This window comes from Puma concolor, chromosome E4 (genome assembly GCF_028749965.1).
Source record: "Puma concolor isolate L17-30 chromosome E4, mPumCon1.1.hap2, whole genome shotgun sequence".
NCBI lineage: Eukaryota > Metazoa > Chordata > Mammalia > Carnivora > Felidae > Puma > Puma concolor.
This window is the reverse complement of record NC_141683.1, coordinates 4,104,509-4,127,600: the sequence shown is the minus strand read 5'-3', so window position 1 is coordinate 4,127,600 and position 23,092 is coordinate 4,104,509. Positions and strand designations below refer to the sequence as shown.

The 23,092-nt window shown below is 45.1% G+C and overlaps 1 protein-coding gene and 1 long non-coding RNA gene across 2 annotated transcripts in view; both read left to right on the top strand.

Moving 5' to 3' along the window:
• The window catches only part of LOC147572254 (uncharacterized), a 171,499-nt gene extending 150,259 nt beyond the window's left edge, over positions 1 to 21,240 (top strand). Inside the window, exons 3-4 of the long non-coding RNA XR_015245994.1 lie at positions 9,825 to 11,082; positions 18,837 to 21,240. This is a non-coding gene — a long non-coding RNA (uncharacterized LOC147572254). The remainder of the gene's footprint in view (positions 1 to 9,824; positions 11,083 to 18,836) is intronic.
• LOC147572255 (olfactory receptor 10J1-like) lies at positions 13,818 to 18,183 on the top strand. Its single transcript, XM_086693844.1, has one exon. It carries the CDS (start codon positions 15,566 to 15,568, stop codon positions 16,496 to 16,498), a length of 933 nt encoding a protein of 310 aa, XP_086549970.1. The 5' UTR covers positions 13,818 to 15,565; the 3' UTR covers positions 16,499 to 18,183.
• Positions 21,241 to 23,092: the final 1,852 nt, after the last annotated feature.

Below are 23,092 nucleotides of genomic sequence, written 5' to 3'. Positions count from 1 at the left end.
AAATAGTTACAAACAGAGAGGGAGGGAGGCAACCCGTAAGAGACTCTTAAATACAGAAAACAAACTGAGGGTTGGCGGGGGGTGGGGGAGAGGGAAATGGGTGACGGGCATTGAAGAGGGCACTTAGGATGAGCACTGGGTGTTGTATGGAAACCAATTTGATGGTAAATTATATTAAGAAAATGTTCACCTCTAAGAGAAAAAGAGAACTATGCAGGGTTATCACGGGCTCCTAGCAGTCAGCATTGAACATAGACTGCTGGTAGGGTTTTGGTAAATTATATGCTCTAATTTCCCGGAGTGAACAAAAAAATCTTGAAGTCGATTAATGTCATTTTGCACGACATGCTTTTCCAAACAGGCAGTCCCTGAAGCTGAATTATTATGACCATTAATGAGGTCATAGGAATGACTTATAGATATAGACCGAATACTTGATCATCTTACCATGAAACCCCACACACAAAATTTCGTTTTGGCACAAAAACATTATTCAGCCTATTATTTTCCTTTCTTTATTCAACAAACATTTATGTGCTAAGCCTTCTGTAATGTGCTGGTAATGCAAATGAGAACTAACTACATAGAGCAGACTTCTTCCCTCACGGAGTGAAGATTCTGTTGGGAAAGACAGACATGACACAAGTAAACAAATAAAATGGGAACAGCTTGTAATTAACGTTTGGAAGAAACAAATAACATTGCTGGACAGAATTACAGGGGTCATTTAGATAGGACGGTCAAGAAAAGGCCTTTCAAGAAAAGTGGTTTAGAGCATGAGATAGAATGGACCAAGCAAAAAGCTATGGCAGGTTCAAAGTCCCCCAAACAAGAAGGAATTTAGAGAATTCCAAGAATTCAGAGAAGACGAGTGAGACTGAAGCACAATACAGTAGCTCAAAATATGATTAGAGGTGTATATAGCGGCTGAGTCCGGCAAGTATCAGGATTTTATTTGCAGGGCAATGAAAAGCCATCAATCAAACTATTTGAACAAGAGAACACACACACACACACACACACACAGAGGCATTTGTGTGTGTGTTCACCTTTAAACAGCTTTTAAAAACTAATTTCAAATTTTTTTTAAATGTTTATTTTTGACAGAGAAATAGAGCATGAACGGGGGAGGGGCAGAGAGAGAGGGGGACACAGATTCCGAAGCAGGCTCCAGGCTCTGAGCTGTCAGCACAGAGCCCGACATGGGGCTCGACTCACAAATGGCAAGATCATGACCTGAGCCAAAGTCGGAAGCTCAACCGACTGAGCCACCCAGGCACCCCTAAAACTAATTTTTTAAACATTTATTTATTTTCGAGAGACAGAGACAGAGAATGAACAAGGGAGGGGCAGAGGGAGAGGGACACAGAATCCGAAGCAGGCTCCAGGCTCCGAGCTGTCAGCACAGAGCCCAACATGGGGCTCGAACTCACAAACGGCAAGATCATGACCTGAGCTGAAGTCGGAAGCTCAACCGACTGAGCCACCCAGGCGCCCCACCTTTAAACAGTGTAATGGCAGGGCTCCCGGGTGGCTCAGTCAGTTAAGCGTCCGACTTCAGCCCAGGTCATGATCTCACGGCTCATGAGTTTGAGCCCCACGTCGGGCTCTGTGCTGACAGTTCGGAACCTGGAGTCTGCTTCGGATTCTGTGTCTCTCTCTCCTTCTCTCTCTCTCTGCCCCTCCCTTGCTAGTGCTCTTTCTCCATCTCAAAAATAAATAAAGTAAAAAAAATCTGAAAAAAATAAACTGTTTGATGGCTTTTCGTCGATTATGAGAATGCACACATCTATGCACACACACATGCACATGCACACCGCAGCTGTGCATGATGAAGATGTGTCCAGTGGCAGCTGGGAGATGGTCAGGACGCAGTAGGACACGATGACAGATCAGCCTGCAGAGGGAGCAGTGCGGGTGACGACGAGTTGACGGAGTTCAGGCATATGTTGGAAGTGGTATTAACAGGACTTGCTGACAGATTGGAGCATGAGGGAAGCATAAAATAGCATTCCCAAGTTTCTGTTTTTAATCGCTGGGTAGACAGTGATAGCACTCATTACATGGCGAAGACTGACGAAGTGCCAGATGTAGGGAGGAAAGTCAAGTGTTCTGGTTTGGAGATGCTTCAGTTTGAAGCGTTTCTGTGACAGCTACGTGTTTACGCTCAACAGGCAGTTCTAAGAGCTGGGAGACCGGAAGAAATGTCTGGACTAGAGACACAAAGTTGAAAATCGCTGGCATATGTTTAAAGCCACAGGAGCAAGATGAAATCAGCCAAAGAGGGAGAAGGAGCCGCTGGGAAAAGAGAATGTCCCAGGACAGAGCCATGAGAAAATCTGATATTTAGAGGATGGGGAGAAGGGGAAGATCCAGAAAGAGACCAGTAAGAAATGGCCAGTAAGGAAGCACAGAGAACCGTGTCACTAAAGGTGAGGAGTTGATTATATTGAATTTTATTGAGAGGTGAAGCAAGACAGTAGAATTATTCTTTGGATTTAACAATATGGAAAGTTCTGGAGCCTTAACAGTGGCAGTTTCAGGGGGACTGGTGTGTGTGGAAGGCAGCTTGAAGTGGGCTGGAAAGGGACTTGGGAGCGAGCATGCCTGTCTGAGTTTTGCTGTGTGACAATGATGCAGGGAGACACAGGGTCGAGAGAGGGTTTGTGTTTTATGGGAGATGCTAGATCCTACTGTTAGCAGATAGGAATAATCCAGTAAGTGGAGACAGACAATGAGGGAAGGCAGAGTCAGGTAGTGGAAAGGGTGAAGTCCTTGAATCAGCAAAAAGGGGAGAAATGGTTTCCATTCATTCAATTCACTTAAGAGTTCTTGAACATAACACAGGTGCTTCTGCTATCACATCATATGCATTTATTTTAGCCAGTCCTTGCATTCTGTAAAAACACACACTAAAAATAACAAGTCTTTTGGGAAAAAAATGTCGTGGCAGGTCACGCAAAACCTATAACCAGAGCATTGACATAAACATTAGCATGTCTGTGAAATAAAGTAAACCGTTTTAAGCAAATGTTAAATGTCTAATAACGGAGTCCAATCAACAGTAGGTGTAGAACTTCATCTTCTTCAAAGGTAAAGGAAGGTTGATGGAAGGCGGTGACGAGGAGGAAACACACAAAAGCCATCGATAGGAGCAGACCGTCCGATAAAACGCTCAAGACAGACGCACGGTAAAACTAAGCCCCCTTCAAGCAAATGGTCTTCGTCCAGGGTCCTCCAGCCCCAGCTGTGCTCCACTGAGCTAGTAAGATCTCTGTCCGGCCGCTCTTCCTTGGTAGTAAACATAACACGCTGGGAACATTCTCCTGAGAACGAGCTTCTACATCATATTGACATGATTCCTGCGGTTACCAATAGTATATGGAACGTTTGCATTCCAGAAACATGTGCTGCATCGGCACAGAAACTGTAGTGCATTTCGCGTTAAGCAGCTGCTGTGTGCGTAGCAATACACCAAGCACTGTGTAGGGCGCAAAAGTGCAAGAGAAAGGGTGTCCCCTCACCATGTTGGACTTTGTCAAACTCCTGATTTCCGCAGGCAGAAATAATAAAGGAGAGACTGGAATGTGTTGCAGTAAACATAATAAACATGGAACAGCAACAATAATAATTGTTGACACTTAACGGAGCACGGGCTCCATGGCAGTGGTTTCTCCCATTTGACACCCACAAGAACCCCATGGAGTGGTACTGGTAACATCCTTATTTTTCACCAAGTAGAGGGGTCATACACGCAGCGAACGGCAGAGCCAGGATTTGAAACTCAGAGGCCTGAACGGCTGGGTTCTTAAGTAGGGGGAAAGAAGGCATTCAGTGCGGTGTCCCGGTATTTTCCCCACAACATTTGGGATCGTTGAATCGTTCAGTCCATCTCCAACAAGTTGAGAACTCATAGCCATGTTTTGCATTACAGCCGATGAAGCACTATTCTGGAAGAGCGCCTAAAGCTGGTGGGGCTGCAGGAAAAGTCTGGGAAAAAGGGATTGGAGCTACAGAGCAGGTGCTGGGAGTTAGTGTGGTCACCATTTCACATGGCAAGACCAAGCTTCTGTCCCATGGGTCGGACAGGCAAACAGAAGGTGATAGAGGCTTGAACCATCTTGCCCCACGGGGCCATTGTTTGGGTGGGTGATGGGGACTCCAATGGCATGACGCTGTGGAGTGGGTTGCTTCCAATGACAGCCAAAGGAGGTGGAGCCTTAGATGGGCAGGCGGATGGGACAGAGGCGCCTCTGAAAACCCTACGAAGGCCCTTCTCTGAGAGCACCTGCATTTGGCTAACAGAGAAGAAAGAACCAATCAATGTTGACAAAATAGTGACAACTAGCAAAAAAGAGGACCTCACCACCAGCGTCCCTCCACTTACGAGGTGGTAGTCGTGTGCAGGAACAGCAGTTACGACAAAGGCAGGAGCGACCGCGCCTACACTGTGGGTGACCGTTGTCTCATTCCGCCTTCTCCCCTCTCCCCCCAACAACGAGGGGCTGGTGCTAGAAAGAGAAAGGGGCATGGGTGGCAAGGTCACCATCCTTCACCTCCCAACACACCTCAAGCCACTGAAGCCACAAACCCTGTTCCATGCTCGGGCAGCAGGGTAGGCGTGGGGGGTGGGGCATGGTTAGGTAGAGGAGGAGGGATGATGGAAACCAGAGGGAATTTCAGCTAGAAGATAAAATTAAAATTTGAGAACACAGGATTGTGTGTAGTAACTTCAATGAGTCTGTGTTAGTAACGCAAAGTGATGAAAAGTTTATGAAATTGGTGTAAGATGTCATTAAGGGAGCATGCTGTCCAGCAGGAATCAAGCCACAGGAGTGGTTATTGAAAAAAAAAAAGTTAACAATTTCATGTTTATATCTCACAAGTTGAGACTCCTTTCAAAACAGTTGTGTCCCTGAAGTGGAAAGGTTGGACCACATGAGCCGCAAGGTCCTCTGCAGGTCTAACATCCAAGCATTTGCTGGCAGTCGGGACCGGAGGAGTTCAGGCAGCTCAGTTACATGGACGGTGTCGCCCTGTGGTGTTTGGCAAAAGGCAGTGGCTGCCGCTGCCTGGCCGACGAGTCCTCGGTTCTCCTCTCCGGTCCGCCAGGTGGTAGTTCAGGACGTGTCGTAACCTCACCTTCTGTGATCTTGTCTCACACTGGCAGAGGTGAAAGGAAAAAGCAGGAGGCGGTGATAGGTTTGAAAGTGGAAGTGACTGGAAGGATGCGGTTGAAAGCACAGTACAAGAAGGAAGGTAGGATTGATGGTAACCATGGGGTGTCTGGTAGAAGAAGTGACTCGGGGGACAGATGGTACCTTCGGGCTCCTAATCGGTGTTATCCTAGGTCCCATGGTAGGGGGAAATATCATACGACTTTAAAATAGGAAAGCACCTTAGAGACAATCAATTTAAAGTCCTCGTGTTAGGGAGCCACAGAACGTGGTTTGTGTGCGTTTGTGTGGCTATCTAAGACATTGATCGGAGGCAAACACAGGACAAAATCATGAGGCTTCGTTGGTTTGTTTGTTTTGACTGAAGATTCAGACTGAGAAAAGTATGAGCGACCCAGGGCTCCTAAGGACTGTCCTCGTCCAGTGTGGGGAGAAATATACTCAAGAAATGAGCAAATAAATGAGCTGAAGCATCCCAGGTAATAGCAAGACAGAGTCAGAGGGATGTGATAAAGCGAGCACGGGCGGCTAATTTGTGTATCTAGGTTAATCACAGACCGAAATGATAGCGGGGCAGTTGGCTCTCAATCTGGAGTTCGGTGAATCGCCACACTAAATGACACTCACCCGCAGCCCTGCCAAACAGACTGGCAGACGTGTACCTTTCCCTACGCGACCGTGGCTGGCGAGCTTCTCTTTAGGAGAAACCCCAGCACGTAGAAGTGTCACTGAATCAGGGCTGAGGAGAATTCCAGGACTGGCAGTGATTCACAGCCCTGAACGCATCCAAATGATCAGGGAGGGGAACCGAGAATAGCCCCACGAATTCGCTCATTTGAAAATCTTGGTGTCACCCCCATCATCCGGGGTTTGTGTCTCAGCCACGCAAACTTCAGATCTCAGTGGCAAACTCTACAAAGCTGATCAGTCTCTGGGACGTCACTCAAACTCACTAGATGACCCCAAATGCGAATTCGTCCATTCTTTGCGGTATATATATGAGACCAGTCATACCTTTGTGGCTTTTGCTTCCTGGTGGATAGAAGTGACTAGTATATTAAAATGCATGCCGGAAGATTTCTTGTTGTTCCCATATTACTCTGTTCCTACCCTATCAAAGAACGCGTCACAATAGATGAACAGCACATCTTTTTTGTCTGGTTCCTCATCACATACCATGTGTGTTTGATTCGTTCTCTTTACGTGGTGTTCAGCACAGCTCAGGGCACGTGTAGGTTTTCTGTAAATATTTATTAGAGGCATAAAGGAGCAATTAGCTCATTGATTACCTCTATCATGATATTGCAATCTAAGAAATTATCCTTCTCTTCCTTAGAGACAATTTTCTAAAAAATAAAAAAAAAATCTCTCAAAGAGCATTGGGCACATGCTCAACCCCTGTGTCTCCAATTGTTCATCCCTGGTAGGAACTGTGAATCTCATCTTGGCCTCTGTGTGAAGGAAAACCAGCGCGCAAGAGTTTCCTCTTCAATTCGTTCCTATGGTAATACCGTCAAGTGTTTCCTTTGATGACTGATGGCTTGCCAGGTCTGCTGAGATATATGGAGTGTGGGCAAGATACAGCCTCTGATTCCCTTTCTGTTATTAAAACCACAGGGTACTTCACTATACATTTAACTAACTGGAAAGACAGGATAAGAAAGTCAGTAACTGAGGGGCACCTGGATGGCTCAGTCAGTTAAGCAACCGACTTTGGCTCAGGTCATGATCTCACGGTTTGTGAGCTTGAGCCCCGCGTCGGGCTCTGTGATGACAGCTAGGAGCCTGGAACCTGCTTCAGATTCTGCGTCTCCCTCTCTCTCTGCCCCTCTCCTGCTCACGCTCTGTGTCTCTCTGTCTCTCAATAATAAATAAACGTTAAAAAAATTTTTTTGAAGAAAAAGAAAGAAAGCCAATAAATGAAAAGGAAGGTGACGTTCATCGTGCTGCCTGGCTCTGACCTGTAGGTGCCCTTCACCCCGGGCACGCATCACCTCGCTGAAGAAGAGTCTCCTCTGACCTGCCTTTCAGGGTGTCTTTGTGGCAGAAACTCCAGCTCTTCCAGAAACCACGAGGAGTTTGATCTTCTATGACACGTCCATGGCCGTGTGCGTGGATTATTCTGAAGTGTGCTACTCAGACCTTGGGGTGAATAAGAGGGTGTACACCATCCTTTTCTCCCTTGGATCTACCACCGACCCCTTGTTTCTAGAGCTTTTGTTTCTTCTGCTCAGAGAATCATTTGTGGGTCTGCTTCCGTTCGCAGACACCGCTCCTACCTTCGCGCTATGCCCCATCTCACGCCTCAGCTGAGGTGACATGGGCTGGCTGTGCTAGGACTGTGTGTGGTCCTGCATCGCCCACATGTCAAAAGGAAATCCCTCCCCTCCTACCACTTCCCCCCCCCCACACCGGATATAACGGAACACGCACTAGACTCTGATTAGAGGGTCCAAGTTTGGATTCTATTTCTACCCAGTCCTACCTCACTCACTGCCCTAATGGATGAGAAGAAACTTCCGTACACAAACAGTTTCACAGAATAAATATAAGAGAAGTGACGTGACGAGGAAAGCACTGTTGGCAACTTCTAATAAAAAATTGATTTAGACAAAAGTCATCAAAAGATGAAATGATAAAATATTGATGGGATCGATTTGAATAGAGCACCGGGCTGTTGCTCCCTGAAATGCTGATCAATTTTGCATTGCTTACGGTGGCATACCAAATAGTATGTGCCTTGTGGTTGGGCAGTCAGATAAATGTAGGATGCCTCGCTAAATTTGAATATCAGATAAAGAAGGAATCATTTTCAGGGTAGATATGTCTCATGTAATATTTGGGACATACGTATCCTAAAAAACTATTTGTTGTTTATTTAAAATCCAAATTTAACTAGGTATCTTCTATTTTTATTCGTTAACCTGGTAACTCTACTTGATGTAATGCAAAGCTGTGTGCGGTGCGTGTGTGTGTATAGTTTAATAGACATATAATGTATATATAAAGTGTAATATAGTATAACGCAGTTTATGGTATATATATTTTAATACAGTTTGTGTCGTTTAATAAGGTTCACCCAATTCAGCCTTTAGAACTGACTTCCAATTTACAGGCAATACAGGGCATAGAGAAACAAATGATACGATGTGTCAATGATATCCTGAAGGTGAGATTGTGACCTGGTTTTTATTTTTATTTTTATTTTTTTTAAATGAAAGGAAATGTTTCTTTTTTTTTTTTAAATGTTTATTTATTTTGAGAGAAAAAGAGAGACAATCCCGAGCAGGCTCTGCACTGTCAGCAGAGAGCCCGACGTGGGGCTTGAACTCATGAATCTTGAGATCTTGATTTAAGCTGAAATCAAGAGTCAGACGTTTAACGACTGAGCCACCCAGGCACCCCTGACCTGCTTTTTGAACATGTCAATGAAATGGAAAAAACTGGGTGGGGGATGACGGAATGCTCTAGACCACAGATACTCAACGAAGGATGGTTTTGCCCCTCAGCAGGTATTTGGCAATACTTAGAGGTGTTTTGGTCTCCCCCAGTATGCTGCAGGGAGGGGAGACGATGCTGCGGGCATCTAGTGGGCAGAGGCCAGGAAAGCTGCTAACCATCTCATAACACGTGGGACACCCCCGCCCCCACCACACCGCACTAAATATCGGGCCCCAGATGACAGCAGTGCCACTGTTAAAAGAGACCCCGATCTGGACTAAAAGAGCCTTTGAAGACTCTACAACTGATTGCCATGCACAGGCCCTTCTGCATCTTGACCCCACACTTCACATACAGCATGCCTACGATGGAAAGAAATTTTCCATCTAATTAAAAATTAGGCAACTAATTAAAAATGATAGGGTATTGGGGCGCCTGGGTGGCTCAGTTGCTTAAGTGTCTGGCTTCGGCTCGCATCATGATCTCTTGGTTTGTGAGTTCAAGCCCCGCATTGGGCTCTGGGCTGACAGCTTGGAGCCTGAGGCCTGCTTCGGACTCTGTGTCTCCCTCTCTCTCTCTGCCCCTTCCCCATTCACGGTCTTTCTCTCTCTCAAAAGTAAACATTAAAAAAAATTTTAATTAAGGGGGCTCCTGGGTGACTTGGTCGGTTAAGCATCCGACTTTGGCTCAGGTCATGATTTTGTGGGTTCGGGGGTTCGAGCCCTGCGTCGGGCTCTGTGCTGACAGCTCAGAGCTTGGAACTGCTTCCAGTTCTGTATCTCCTTCTCTTTCTGCCCTCCCCCACTTGTGATCTGTCTCTATCAAAAACAAATTAAAAAATTTTTAAAAATTTAAAAAAATGATAGGGTACAATAAAGCTTATTTACGTGGGAAAGGCTCACAATACATCACTGAGAGAAAAAAACGAGCCAGATAGAAGGAAGTTTGCACAGCATGACCTCATAGAATTGAAAGGGAGAAAGAGCTATAAAAATAACAGTCATTCTGCTTCTGCTGTAAACAGAAGGGTGTGTGTGTAAACAGATACACACATATGAACGCAGAGAGAAGCAATTAGAGGGTTAGTCATCAAAATATTAATAGTGTTGGTATTTCTAAGTTGGAGATCATCGTAAGTGATTTATACGGTTTTTTTTCCTCTTTTCCGTGTTTTCTATGATGAACATCCATGACTTTTTTCATCAGAGTGGAAACAGGATTGTTTTGGAAAGGAAGGTCTTGGTCTGGGTTGAAGGACGGAAAGACAGCAATCCCTTTCTGCAGCGCAGAGCTGAAATGGCTCCTCAGACATCTCCCATGCCTCCAGAGAACCTTGATGGAGATGGTCATGCTGAGCCAGAAACTAAATGAACCGGAGAGCAGATCTGCTGTGTCATTCTCTCCCCAGCAAGATCCAAGAATGAACCAAGGGGAGCACAAGGAATGGGCCTGACAGAAGTCTCTGCCCTTTCCAAGTGTGGGAGCTGGGTCTCCCTCGATGGGAGTTAGGCTGGGATGTATGTCCAGTGAGCCTTAAGGAAAGTGGCTATGGGCTAAAGCCGGACAAGACAAGACCTGGCCGCCATACCCCTCTGCTTGCCCCAGTCGTGTTTGGATATGCTTCAAGAGGCTGTCTGTTCTCTAGTCCTGAGAAACTAGAATGTAGGGTCTTTTCTTTGTAAGCTCATCCAGTATTCCCATGGGTTACTTAATGGAACTCAATGCACTATTAGTTCCTGAAACCCCAACAATCCCCAACAATGAGTCAACAGATGAAAACATCTCCCTCATCTGCTACCCAAGTTCCTAACGAAACTCTCGAGACAAAGCCCTAGGGCTCTCCCATCCCTATCTCTTGGTACCTCAGAGAGAATTTCAGAAGCATGGTCCCAGGAGACTTGGGGCAAGGGAATTGCTTTTCTTGGGGTTGATAAATATCCAAAGCTCTAAAGTCTGGAGTTTATGAGATTGAATTTTTTTTTTTTCCTGGGCCATTTCCCAAGCCAAAGGAATCGCTGTCCTCAGCTTCAAGCAACATGGCAATCATTTGAGGTTTTCTCTGATACTAGAGAAGCCTGAATTTTCCTTGCTTTGTACATTTTAGCTTCCCTGGTACATGGCTCTTGAACACAAGGTGTTTTTACTGGCTTCCTTTGAGTAGATTCAGCCCTTTTGATGACTTTTAAAAAATCACTGTCTGGAAAGTGATTCCTTCTTCCTTTCGCCGAGGTCAGAAGCAGTGAGTGGCTGCGGGTGGGACTTCAGTGAAAATGGAGTGAGTGGCATGTGTGTTTTCTAACTTGTTATTATTTTCCAAGTTTTTCATTATTTTTTGACTGTATTGATTCTCATGCCGCTAATATTATCTTTTCTTCATGCTGATCTTGCTGTGGTGATGGATTCAAGGACATGAGAGAGGACATGACAGTAATCTTCCACTATCGGGCTGAAAAGGAAATAGAAGGTGAGATATTGTAGGGAGGTGGCACATTGCAGGGAGACAGACATCGAGTCAAGAGAAAGTGATAGTATCTAAGAATTAAGGCCACTCAAAAATAGAATTGATAATAGTATATCTATGTGGATCTGTATAGTCGGGGAGGGTGCACCGCTGGTAACGAAGATTGGGATAGATTGACTCCACTGTTATGAAGAATATTCAAGGTATAATATTAAGTGAAAGAATTGGTATGCGCAGTTTAATTTCTTTGGGTAAAATTGAAATGATATGGAAATACGCACAATGGTACTTAAAACTTTCTAGACAAAATTTATTTTATTTTTTAAATCTTTCTTAAAATAAATATTTTTTTTTGAGAGAGAGAGAGAGCACACACAAGCAGGAGAGGGTCAGAGAGAGAGGGAGAGAGAGACTCTCAAGCAGGCTCCGTGAGGTCAGCCCAGAGCCCAACGCGGGGCTTGAACTCAGGGAACCGTGAGATCGTGGCCTGAGCCTAAATCAAGAGTCGGCTGGGCTGCTTAATCAACTGAGCCACCCAGGTGTCCCTAGATGGAAATTTTAAAAAGAAACAAACGTGAATCATGTATACCCCTGGACCAGAAAATGCAAAGCACAGAAGGGGAAAACTAACTTTCTCGTTTATACCCTTTGTACAGATGGCAGTTTTTCCCCTGAAGCATTTTTATAATACAAAAAACCTAGTTTTATTTTTTTGAGTAAATTTAGTATCTTAAAAAAAAAGAGTGGATGCTAACTTGTAAGATAATGAATTTCCAATCAGTGGAAGCACTGAAGCAGAATTTGGGGGAATATTTGTGAGGAATGCTTGCTTTTAAAATTACCTCCTGGTGCTAAGGTCCCGTGATTCTGTTATATTAAAGGACTTAACGCCACCAAGCACGTGCATTTTCCCAGCTTGCTTCCCCCTGGAAAGACTTGAATAATGAAATGGATAAGATTAACCCATTGTCCAGGATTGCTTGTCAGGTGGAAACAGGATATGATTTCTCTGGAAGGAAATATTTGACTTTTTTCAGCATGGAGGGATGTTTTTGGCTAAAGATCCAGAATCCAAGAAAACAAAAGGGCTGTAAAGTGTTGCTCTTCTCAGTGATATGGATTCCACAGAGGTAGGCTGCCATTTTGTTTCTGCTGTCATGAGCTTACTATCCTCGTTAACACTCATCAGGTCTTTACCGTCTGGATGAGTCCTTGTTTTCCTGAGGGGGTAATGAGAGAAGAGATGACATTCCAGGGATGCACAAGCTCAATTCAGTCTTTTCTCTTCTCTACCTCACTTACCTTCTTATCCCCCTTAGCGGAGGTAGGATTGACTTTCCAGTTGCCTAAGATTGGGGTTTCACCTTGTTCAGTAACACATCATGAATCTCAGTTAAATAGCAGTGGTTAAAGACTAGCCTAGCACCACCTCTCAAAGGAAAATGAACACATACTTTGCTCTCCACTTTTCCCTATATTTTGCAAATACTTTATATTTTCCTGTTCTTCAAAAATCTGTAGTAAGGAAATTCCAAAATCTGCCCTTACTTAGCTGCTTGCATCCCATGGTGGTGATAGTCAGAATTGATCCTGCCTTTTTCTTTTTAACATTACTCTCTGTTTTAAAATTTTTTTAAGTTTATTTATTTTTAGACTGAGAATGAGAGCACAAGCGGGTGAGGGACAGAGAGAAGGAGAGGCAGAATCCCAAGCAGGTTCCCTGCCATCAGCACAGAGCCTGATGGAGGGCTCAAACTCACAAGCTGTAAGATTGGGACCTGAGCCAAGATCAAGGGTTGGACGCTTAACTGACTACGCCACCCAGGCACTCCAGATCCTGCCTTTATTTAAAATTTCAATATTTTGATCATCATGGATTTTTGCTTAATTAGCTTTTTAAAACAATATTGCATTAAAATTGTCTTCATCTTGGGGCACCTGGGTGGCTCAGTCAGTTAAGTGTCTGACTTTGGTTCAGGTCATGATCTCGCCGTTTGTGAGTTCGAGCCCTGCATCGGGCTCTGTGCTGACAGCTCAGAGCCTGGAGCCTGCTTCAGATTCTGTGTCTCCCTCTTTCTGCTCCTTCCCCGCTTGCTCTCTGTCTTGCTTCAAAATAAATAAATGCTAAATTTTTTTTTTTTAATTATCTTCATCTTGATTGCTGAGTATTTTTGGTGCTCCCTTACATTTTGTGCCCGAGATGAGAGCCTCATGTACCACATTTCACTTCCAGCACTGTCCAAAAAGGTTTTTTTTTTTTTTTTTTACCAACTACAATCTTTCTTTAAAAACCGAAGTTGGGCACCTGGGTGGCTCAGTGGGTTAAGCGGTTAAGTGACTCTTGGTTTCGGCTCAGGTCATGATCTCAAGGTTTTGTGCGTTTGAGCCCTGGGTCTGGCTCTGCACTGGCAGCAAGGAGCCTGCTTGGGATTCTCTCTCTCCCTCAAAATAAATAAATGTACTTAAAAAAATAATTAAAAATAAAAAAAATTTTAATGAAGTTAATCTCCTCTGGATCTGGCTGTTGGGTGCCCAAATTTCTATGAAGTGCCTGTTCAGAGACCAACTTAGTCTCATGTGAGACTGTCAGCTTTCTCTTCTCTAGGGTCTGTTAACCCACTTTTACCTTTTCTCTTCAATCTTCTGCACAACCTCATTGTAGGGTCTCCCTGGAAGAAGAATTGAACAATTAGCAAATTTTTTGGTATGTTTAGAAGAGAAACTGTTAAGAAGAAAATCTGGATTATAATGGAGAGTATAAAAAGAAAAAATAATTTGAGATTCTCCATTTACTATCCAGAAAAAATATTTTTAGCATTTTGGTATATTTACTTCCAACCCATTTTTAGTGGTGTGTGTACCATTCCATGGGTTTCCTTTCTTTATTCCTTCTTTTTTCTTTTCTTTTTCTTTTTGAAAAATTATGGACTGCCTATTTCTCTTTTTCTTTCTTTCTTTCTTTCTTTCTTTCTTTCTTTCTTTCTTTCTATCTATCTATTGTATAGACATGTATATTATGTGTGCACTTATTAGACATGTATTTGTTGCATAATTCCTATCAGATGGATATATTATAATTCATTCTTCTTTATTTGTATTGTTTTTCACATTATTATAAATAATCTCCTAAAAGCTTCTTATACATATATCCTGATACGTATCTGTGATTATTTCTTTAAAATAAATAATTGGAAGTAGAAGTATTAAGTCAAAGAGAATGGACACTCATTGTCACTAATATGCTAATATTCCATTTACTTACCAAGGAAAACATCCTAAAATTTTTTCCAGTTTCCCAGTGTTTTCCAGATTTTCTATTTTCTCCCCCATGCAAACTCATTCCCAGAGTGAGGAAAATGCATTTGCTCTTTCCAATAAGAAATCTGGGGAAAAAAAGCGGTCTTCTTTCTCACCTGTTTTGTAGCCATGAGGCTACTTTGGGCAGTTGTGGGATAGGACAAATCACATTGTCTTTCAAATGGGAAGATTGGGTCTATGATGTACTAATTTGGGGCAAACCACTGAACCCTAAGTGTCTTAGATGCTCCATCTGCAAAATGGGAATAATAGTTATCTAATATATGAGATTGATATGCCATTAAATAATACATACAAAACCTCTTTATAAACTAGAAAGTGCCATAAGGGACCATTCTTGTCTTCTATTATTATTAGCATTTTACTACTCTTTTTTAAAATACTGGTCTCTTAAATTCCCCAGATAGGGAATAGGGAGAGAAGGCAAACTGGTGTCTTCAAAGGTCCCCAGTTTATAATTCTGAAGGAATTAAAAAAGAGAGGCTCGGCGTCTACTCATGAGTCAGCCTACCCGTGAAAATTCACAGCCAAGCTCAAGCTGGAAAACACGCAAATACACACGGGACTCGAGAACCAGTTAGGGAACAACATGTAGCGACTGACCTACAGTGGGCGGGTGCCCATCGGCAGGGCCTGGCTCCATCCATGCTGAAGAAACAGGGGAATGTGTCTGGTTGAAAACTCCTGTCGGGAGGCAGTCAGGTCTGAAGCTGTTGAATGATTTGTGAAAAGATGCAGACAAGTGCACCAGGGACAAAGCAAACGCTCGGACCCCTCGGAGCAGAGAGCGATGTCCCACTTGGCAACGCAGAAGCTAAGACCTTGAAGAAGATGGTCGAAATTGTGGCTTCAGCGAGGTAGAAGAGGTTGACAGATTTGTTTCAGGTAAACAAAAATCTGAGGTTGTAATTCATGAGAAAGTTCGTCTCAAGTTGATGAGTTTTCTATTCCTTTAGCTCCAGCTCCCTCCGAACACCAAACTAGGACACCTCTTCCAAACTTGCCCTGGGTGTTTTCCGCCTCTCACCTACAGGCGCAGGAGGCCCCATTAACCTGGCACATCTGAGGGGCAGGTCCTTGTTGCCCCTTCTTCTAGTCCTGAGCGGGCGCTGGGTGCTGGCCCGGTCTGACTGACTGAGTCTCCACCCCTTAGACACAGCATTCATCGATGAAGAGAGAGAACCATACCGCGGTGGGTGAATTTGTTCTCCAGGGTTTTTCCAGCTTTCGTGAACACAAGATCATCCTCTTTGTGATATTTCTTACCTTGTACCTTTTAACTCTGGCTGGCAATGTCATCATTGTGACAGTCATCAGCTTTGCTCGTCACCTGCACACCCCCATGTACTTCTTCCTTGGTGTTCTTTCCACTTCTGAGACTGTCTACACACTGGTCATTGTACCGCGGATGCTTTGCAGCCTCACAGGCCTGAGTCAGCCCATCTCCTTGGCTGGCTGTGCCACCCAGATGTTCTTCTTCATCACCTTGGCCATCAACAACTGCTTCCTGCTCACGGCGATGGGGTACGACCGCTACGTGGCCATCTGCAACCCCTTGAGGTACACGGTCATCATGAACAAGAGGGCCTGTGCCCTGCTCGTATCAGGGGCTTGCAGTATTGGGCTGTTTGTGGCCATAATTCAGATTTCCTCTGTATTCAGACTGCCCTTTTGTGACAGAGAGGTGGCCCACTATTTCTGTGACATCCGCCCAGTTATGAAACTCTCCTGTGCTGATACCACTCTACATGACATAATTAATTTTATCATCAGCTCACTCGTTATTGTGGTTCCCATGGGCCTGGTCTTCATCTCCTACGTCCTCATCGTCTCCACCATCCTCAAGATCCCCTCCGCCCGGGGCCGGAAGAAGGCCTTTGCCACCTACGCCTCTCACCTCACAGTGGTCGTCGTCCACTACGGCTGTGCCTCCGTCGCCTACCTCAAGCCCAAGTCAGAGAACACCAGGGATCAGGACCAGCTGATCTCGGTGACCTACACCGTCATCACCCCCCTGCTGAACCCGGTTGTATACACCCTGAGGAACAAGGAGGTCAAGGATGCTCTTCACCGTGCTATTCGCAAAAACCCTCTTGCTTAGGATCTATGGCAGTTTGCCTGTCATCTTCTGGGTATTTCATAATCTCAAAAAAAAAATTGGATTTATTCTCTACCCAGAAAAAGTTGCAGGATGTGGTGGTGGCTTCAGTGAGGAGTCTAGAGTTGCCCTGACTTGAAGTTAATTTTCATCATCATGGTCCCATGCCTTCTACTAATCTCGGAGGTTACCTCCAGAGGCACTGCTCGGAAGGTGGAGAGCTGGTCAGGAACGACAACGTAGAGGGTGGCTCATCATTACCGGTTTGCTGATGGAAGGAACTGGGCTGTATAATACCTATTTGGAGTGAGGGGTTGAGAGAGCCGCCTGAATGCCAGGCAGATCCTGAGCTCTGGAATATCAAGAGAGCATGACTGGTGCACAGGATGTGCTGGAAACACAGTCAAAACTACGTTCCCACTTCTCATCACTTTTCCTCTGCTCAGTGACAAGAGTAACAGACCATGACATTCCAGAAGAAATATCCTCTGCCTTAACATGCTCGCCTGTCTTGGAGACCCATGAGATTTCTTCCGGTTCTACTGAAGCTTGCACTAGAGCTGTCTCCTTGGTGAGTCTCGTATATCCACATGTGCATAAGGAGGCTGACCCATCCGGCCACCGCATTCCACCGCCTGTGAAGTGACACATACGTGCCGCATTCACGAGTGTGGGGCTCTCTGAAGACCTCTTTGGGGAACTAAATGTATCAGCTCCACTTCCCAACTCACTTTGGCTATCTCGGATCTGGGTAATTAGCATGTGTGAAGCCTGAGCAGAAACATGTGTCTTGCCTTCCCTTCCTCATTTCTGCATGGCTGAATTCATTGTCCGTCAACAGTTGGGTGCCTACTTCCTCAGTGTGATCACTTATCCAGATGCAGTCTGGATACCTCCAAGTTCCTATCACTACGGCCTTCTGAAGGGGGAAATTGTACTGATTTGTAAGAAAGGTGTAAGGTTTTAGGGATATTTGGCCTCGTGTGGAAAAGGGGCAGAACTTGCCAGATGTCTTCCTGTCTGTGAAAGGGTGACATTAAATGATCATCATTAGCCAGATTGGGGAATCTGCCAATTCACCAGCCAGCCTTCTCCCGCTCCAGGGCAGTCCAAGTGGTGGCTCCCTGGTGGTCTAGTGGTTAGGATTCGGTCTCAAGGGCAGTCCAAGTGTCCCTACTGAGGATGGGTTGAGAGTGTATGTCCGACAGGCAGCTCGGGGAACCCTAATGGTAGAGGAACCAAGAAGGGAGATCCTCATATTTACAGAGCATTACCTGAAAGAGTGAAAGCTTTGCCTCCTCGCTGCAGCTGCCTTATCTTTGGCCTTATCTGGCTTCCCTGAGAACACCATGGAATCCCATCTGGGCCATGAGGTTCAAGGAAAACACTCTCATGGGTCTGCTTCTCAGAAAGCCCCACTGGAGATCCTGTCTTTGGGGGTCCTGCTCACTGTAGCAGGCCCATTCCCTAAAGCTGTACCCAATACGACTCATTTTTATAGATCTCTGAATTTTTGCACATATTCCCCCTGCCAGGACATTCCACAACTGTCCAGGGCTTTATAAGATTGGTGCCCATATTGAAAACAGTGGGTTCCCCTGAGTTCCTATAGTTCGATGCTGCAGAAAATTATGGGGTGATTTTCCCAAAGTAATGTTTGCAACAATAAAGAATGTGTGTGAACAGTATACCCATCCTTTGTCTTTTTTTAAAAAAAATGTAGTTTAAGGGTGCCTGAGTGGCTCAGTCGGTTAAGCATCCAACGCTTGATTTCAGTTCAGGTCATGATCTCACAGTTCATGGGCTTGAGTCCTGCATTGGGCTCCTTGCTGTCAGTGCAGAGCATGCTGGGGATTCTCTCTCTCTCCCTCCCTCTCTGCCCCTCCCCTGCTCTCTCGCTCTCTCTCTCTCTCTCTCAAATAAATAAACTTAAAAAAAATTGAATGAAAAATAAAATGTGGTTTATACCATTATAACAGAGCCGGAAAAAAAATTAAGCTAGCGCATTTAATTTCAAAGAGAATGTGTGACTAATTCTCACCCAACACAAATCATGTCTGAACAGAGTGAAGCTGAGGCCCACACCTTGGGCTTAGTCACCGCAGCGTAGCCATTATCTTTAGAAGTCAGCGCCTACCAGGTCAGGGCAGTAACACCAGGCTCCCAACTCCTTTAGGGAGAAAGCTTGATCCCAAGGACCCATCCCTTCTCTCCCCAACGAAGGATTGTTTTGCGTCAGAACATCCCTCAAAGGAATCCTTCTCTTGTTCCAGAATGTTCTTTGCCTCTGTAAAGACACAGAACCCCCCTTCTCACACCCGTCCTCCTCCTCCCCATCCAGAGTTCAGCCATCCTGGAGCAGGCTCCTCGCTGGCACAGACATGGAATCGGGCACGAGGGGACCAGCTCAAGCTCAGTCACTATAGAAGCACATGTTGTGTGAAGGCGCAGGTTTTGGCACAGCTGTCCTGCTAGAAGAGGAAGTGTCCTACATCAACCCCCGTTTCCATCTTCTCGCAGATCTCATCCGTGTACAGGCAGCAAACACTAGTCGTGGAACAGGAAACCCAGCTGACTCATCCAGGGTAACTGATAACAGCCCAGAGCACCCCACATCCCCCACCGCCGATCACGCTCTGTGACGTCTCCCACGGGACACTTGTGTCTGCAGTGAGGGCATTGCAATGGCTCTTCCGGAGCCACGGCTTGGCTGTGCTGGACCCGTGCTCTGAGCCAGAACACATCTGATGAGAGGAACAGTGTGCATGCCCCGAGACCCCCTCCTCTGCACTCCCCTTGTGCAGCTCTTGGGTCCAGGACCAGCTTCCCACTGCGTGTCCCCCATGGCTGCAACGTCAGGATCCCAGGATTACTTACCATAGACTTATTTCCACTTAAGCCTCCTGAGAGAAGAGGGCTTAATCATCATAAAATCAACTGTTTTTCTCTCTTGCTTAGGAAAGCAAATTTAACAAATATTATGGTCTGGAAATAAATTAGAGAATAACGGCTAACTTAATCAAGGGAGGCACAGTCTAGAAGCTCTATGAAGTCCTGAAGTGAGTGAGTTTTGCTGTATAGTAGGAAATGGGAAAACAGCATGTACTCTTGTTTCCTTAGATACAAAGGTTTCTTAAAATTCTCACCCTAGACAAAGAATAGGAAGAGCGAATTTAGGGAGAGGGATCTAGGGGGAGATTATAGACTTTAATATTGAGAGAGAGAAGGAGAGCACCTGTTGGGAGTGGGGAGGGGTGGGGAGAGGAAAGGAAGGGAGAGAGGGAGCGAGCCCTTCACTCAGTACAGCAGGAATTAGGGGAATGACATAGTCCCTGTGATCTAATTATCCCCTGTGTGTGATTTGTGACCTTGCTAATGTACGAACCTGGGGCAAAATAGCGTGGTTAGCCCAAGAGTGCTTTGAATACCTGATCAGCAGTAGTGACATGATAGAGAGGGTGAGCGTCTCGAACTTGAGAAGATGAGGCTGTATTTAATGGCAGGAATAGGAAAAAAAAAAACAAAGGGTGCCAGGACATTTAACGCGTTGTTTTTGCCGCTAACGGAAACTAACTTTCTGTAACGTTTGCCCGTCACAAAGTCCATTTTGCTTTTAACTGGCCTCACCCAACCTTCAAACCAACTCTTTGTAGACTCATATGATTTTTAATCCCTATTTCATAGGTGGAAAAACGGAGGATCGGGGTTCAGTGACCTCACAAAGCTCCCTATGAGGTTTTGTATTCCTTCCTCCCTGCCCTGTGACCCAGACTGAAGGATTGAGAAGGATCATAGACGGAACGCCCCAACCCCACAGTAACTTCTCTTTTTCTAGCAAAAGCTGCCCGTCCCTTTTTGTCCCCTCAGCTCAGAGGCAATGGTGTTCCCACCCAGTAAGCACCCCACTCTCCTTTCTCTATCCTGGGCCTTCCTTATGCTAGGCAAATCCTTACTCCCCAGCATCTGTGGTGGTTTTAAAACTATGTCCCAAAATAACTCTCCTCTCCTTGATTGTGGGTTAACTCACTTGTACTGGGGGGAATACAGCCCAACCAAGGTGCATGGTTTCCAAGATCGGACTGCAGGAAGACTGACTTCCATGCTAGGCCCTTTCCCCCTCTGTGCTGGTTGCTCCCTGTTGGGGAAGCAGGCGCCACGTGGTGTCGAAAGGCCCGAGTGGTGAGGAGTGAAGTAGCCGGTGAGGATCAGAGGCCCCCAACCCAACAGAATGGACCCTGACGATGGCCACATGGGCCAGCGTGGATGCAGGGTCTTCTCCTGGTCAAGCCTGAGGTGAAGGTCCTCCCTGATTTTTGACCCACAGAAAGCGTGAGATACGAAGGGCTTGTGTTCAAAGCTGGGGGGTTTTGAGGGGCTTGGCCTGCAGCGGTGGGTAACTTCTAAGTCATCCTTCATTCGCATTTTCCTTAAAACAGCAGCAGCCACAGCAAGACCACAAGGTGCCATGCTCCTGTCCCCCTGGGGATGTCAGGAAATGTCTTCCCAACAAGGCTTACCACCTGCCTGACTGTGTCACGTCTCCTCCTGGTGAGGAGCAAGGCACCCACAGGAAGCTTCTCCACCGAGCTCTCCTTGGGTCTCAGGAGCAATGCCCCCCACCCGTCTGGCTCCCTAGTTATGTGTTTAGGGACACCGCCTTTGTTCCAGCAACAGAGGACAGCGTTTTTATTGATTTAATTACCTGAACCGGGATATGATTAGAAATAAATGTGTTTACTTCGCTATGTCGTTTCAGTCGTACAGTCCTTCCTTTCTCTTTTAACCGTTCTCCTTCCCGCTGAGCTGCCCTGTTCATGCCTCCAAGGAAAGAGAAGCTACACCCTCCTAAAGGGACATTCTGTTGCCTGATGTGTGTAAGGAATTGTGGCACTGGGTTGTTTGTTCTGTAAGCTGAGCATCGTTGCGGAGCTGCTGGAGGAACCGTTCCCTTCCAGGCTTAGGGCTGGAGTGTCACCAGCAGACCAAGGACAGTCAGTGGTTCAAGTGGTTGTGGATTTCGAAACAGTGTGAGATGGAGACTCTGTGGCCTGTGGCAGAGTGGAGATCCAGTTCTCTGGTCTTGAGGAAGTTGCCAGGTTGTCAACAAAGGAAGTCCTGGATGTTGGGTGTTGGGTGTTAGAATGAAGCCCTTCCCCTGGAATCAAGGCATCCGCTAGGGAAATTAGGAGCTCAAAGAAGGTATCTGCGAAGATGGATGGATTGAGCCCATCTCAAGAGGACACGGAGTAGGGTTTGACACTGGGAACAAGCTAGCTATGTTGACCGGAATCTGATTCACCAACCTATTTATAAGCGTTTCATCCTAGTGTTTGTTCCTCCGTCTCCAGTAAAAACTTTTCGTGTGCTGCTGTATCAGTTCCCCCTTTTTTGTTGATCACACACTATAAGTAAGACTTGAAAGTCCAAGAACATCTGGGGCTGTGGCTTCCCCCACAGCGTAGTCTCCAGCATCTATCCCTCTGATTGATTCATAATGAGAGCCGTAAAACTGCTTACAGAATGGAGGAATCCTGGTGGATCCAGGGTCATGAGAAGTCCAGGAAGTTGCCTGAGTTAGGGCTCCTGGTCGTGAACAACAAAAGCCACTATGGCTACTGTGGCAATGTGAGCGTTCACCTCGACTTAACCATGCCGTGCAATAAACCACCCCAAACTCTGTGAAACAGTAATCATTTATTTAGTACATGAGTCCATGGGTTTGGAGGTTTAGGGAGTTTATTTTTCTGAAATCTCAACTAGTGATTAACAGCAAGTCAGCTGGGTTTTAGACGATAGTATCATCTGAGTCACAAATGGGATGATGGGAATTAACACATTTTAAGATCTTTGTCTTATTTGTATAATTTTAGGTTGGCCTAAATCAATTGTGTTGTCTCTCTCTTTTAATTCTAAAACTCCATTAGTAGTAACATATAATATCAATAATTCCCTGAGTAGTTTTTAAAATCATTTTTCACAGTATATTTTTGCATAATATAAAATATTTTCCATAAAACATGTTACTTTAGATCAATATATTACAACTAAAGGTTACATTGTAAGTTAATCCTATAAAGTCTTTACTTATTTTTGGGGGGGCGAGAGCAGGTGGGGGGGAGGAGCTGAGAGAGAGAGGGAGAGAGAGAATCTTAAGCAGGCTCCACACTCAGCATAGAGCCCAATGCAGGGCCCAATCCCCTAGAAATGTGAAATCATGACCTGGGCTGAAATCAAGAGTTGGATGCTCAATCAGCTGAGCCACCCAAATACCCCTGAAAGTCTTTATCATATATATGTTAGATATATATCTAATATATATCTAAAAAGAAAAATTTGACTTGTCCACATTTAATAAGTGCTCCATATTATTGAATTAACTTTAAAATAATTATGTGAGAAAGAACATGATTTATGGACAGATTTGTAATGACATTTTATACACTTATTTCATTAAGTGATAAAAATAGATGCATTAAAATGAAGATTGAAATTTAACTACTTTTTGCTACATCAGAAACACACAATTCCTTTGATGGTTTTGATTTATGGCTCTGAGGGTTAGAGTCTAAGAAAACCCCACATGCTGTTGTTTTTTTT

Bases quoted from the DNA above. Each gene is read 5' to 3' on its own strand.
- LOC147572255 (XM_086693844.1), top strand. From the start codon at position 15,566: ATGAAGAGAGAGAACCATACCGCGGTGGGTGAATTTGTTCTCCAGGGT.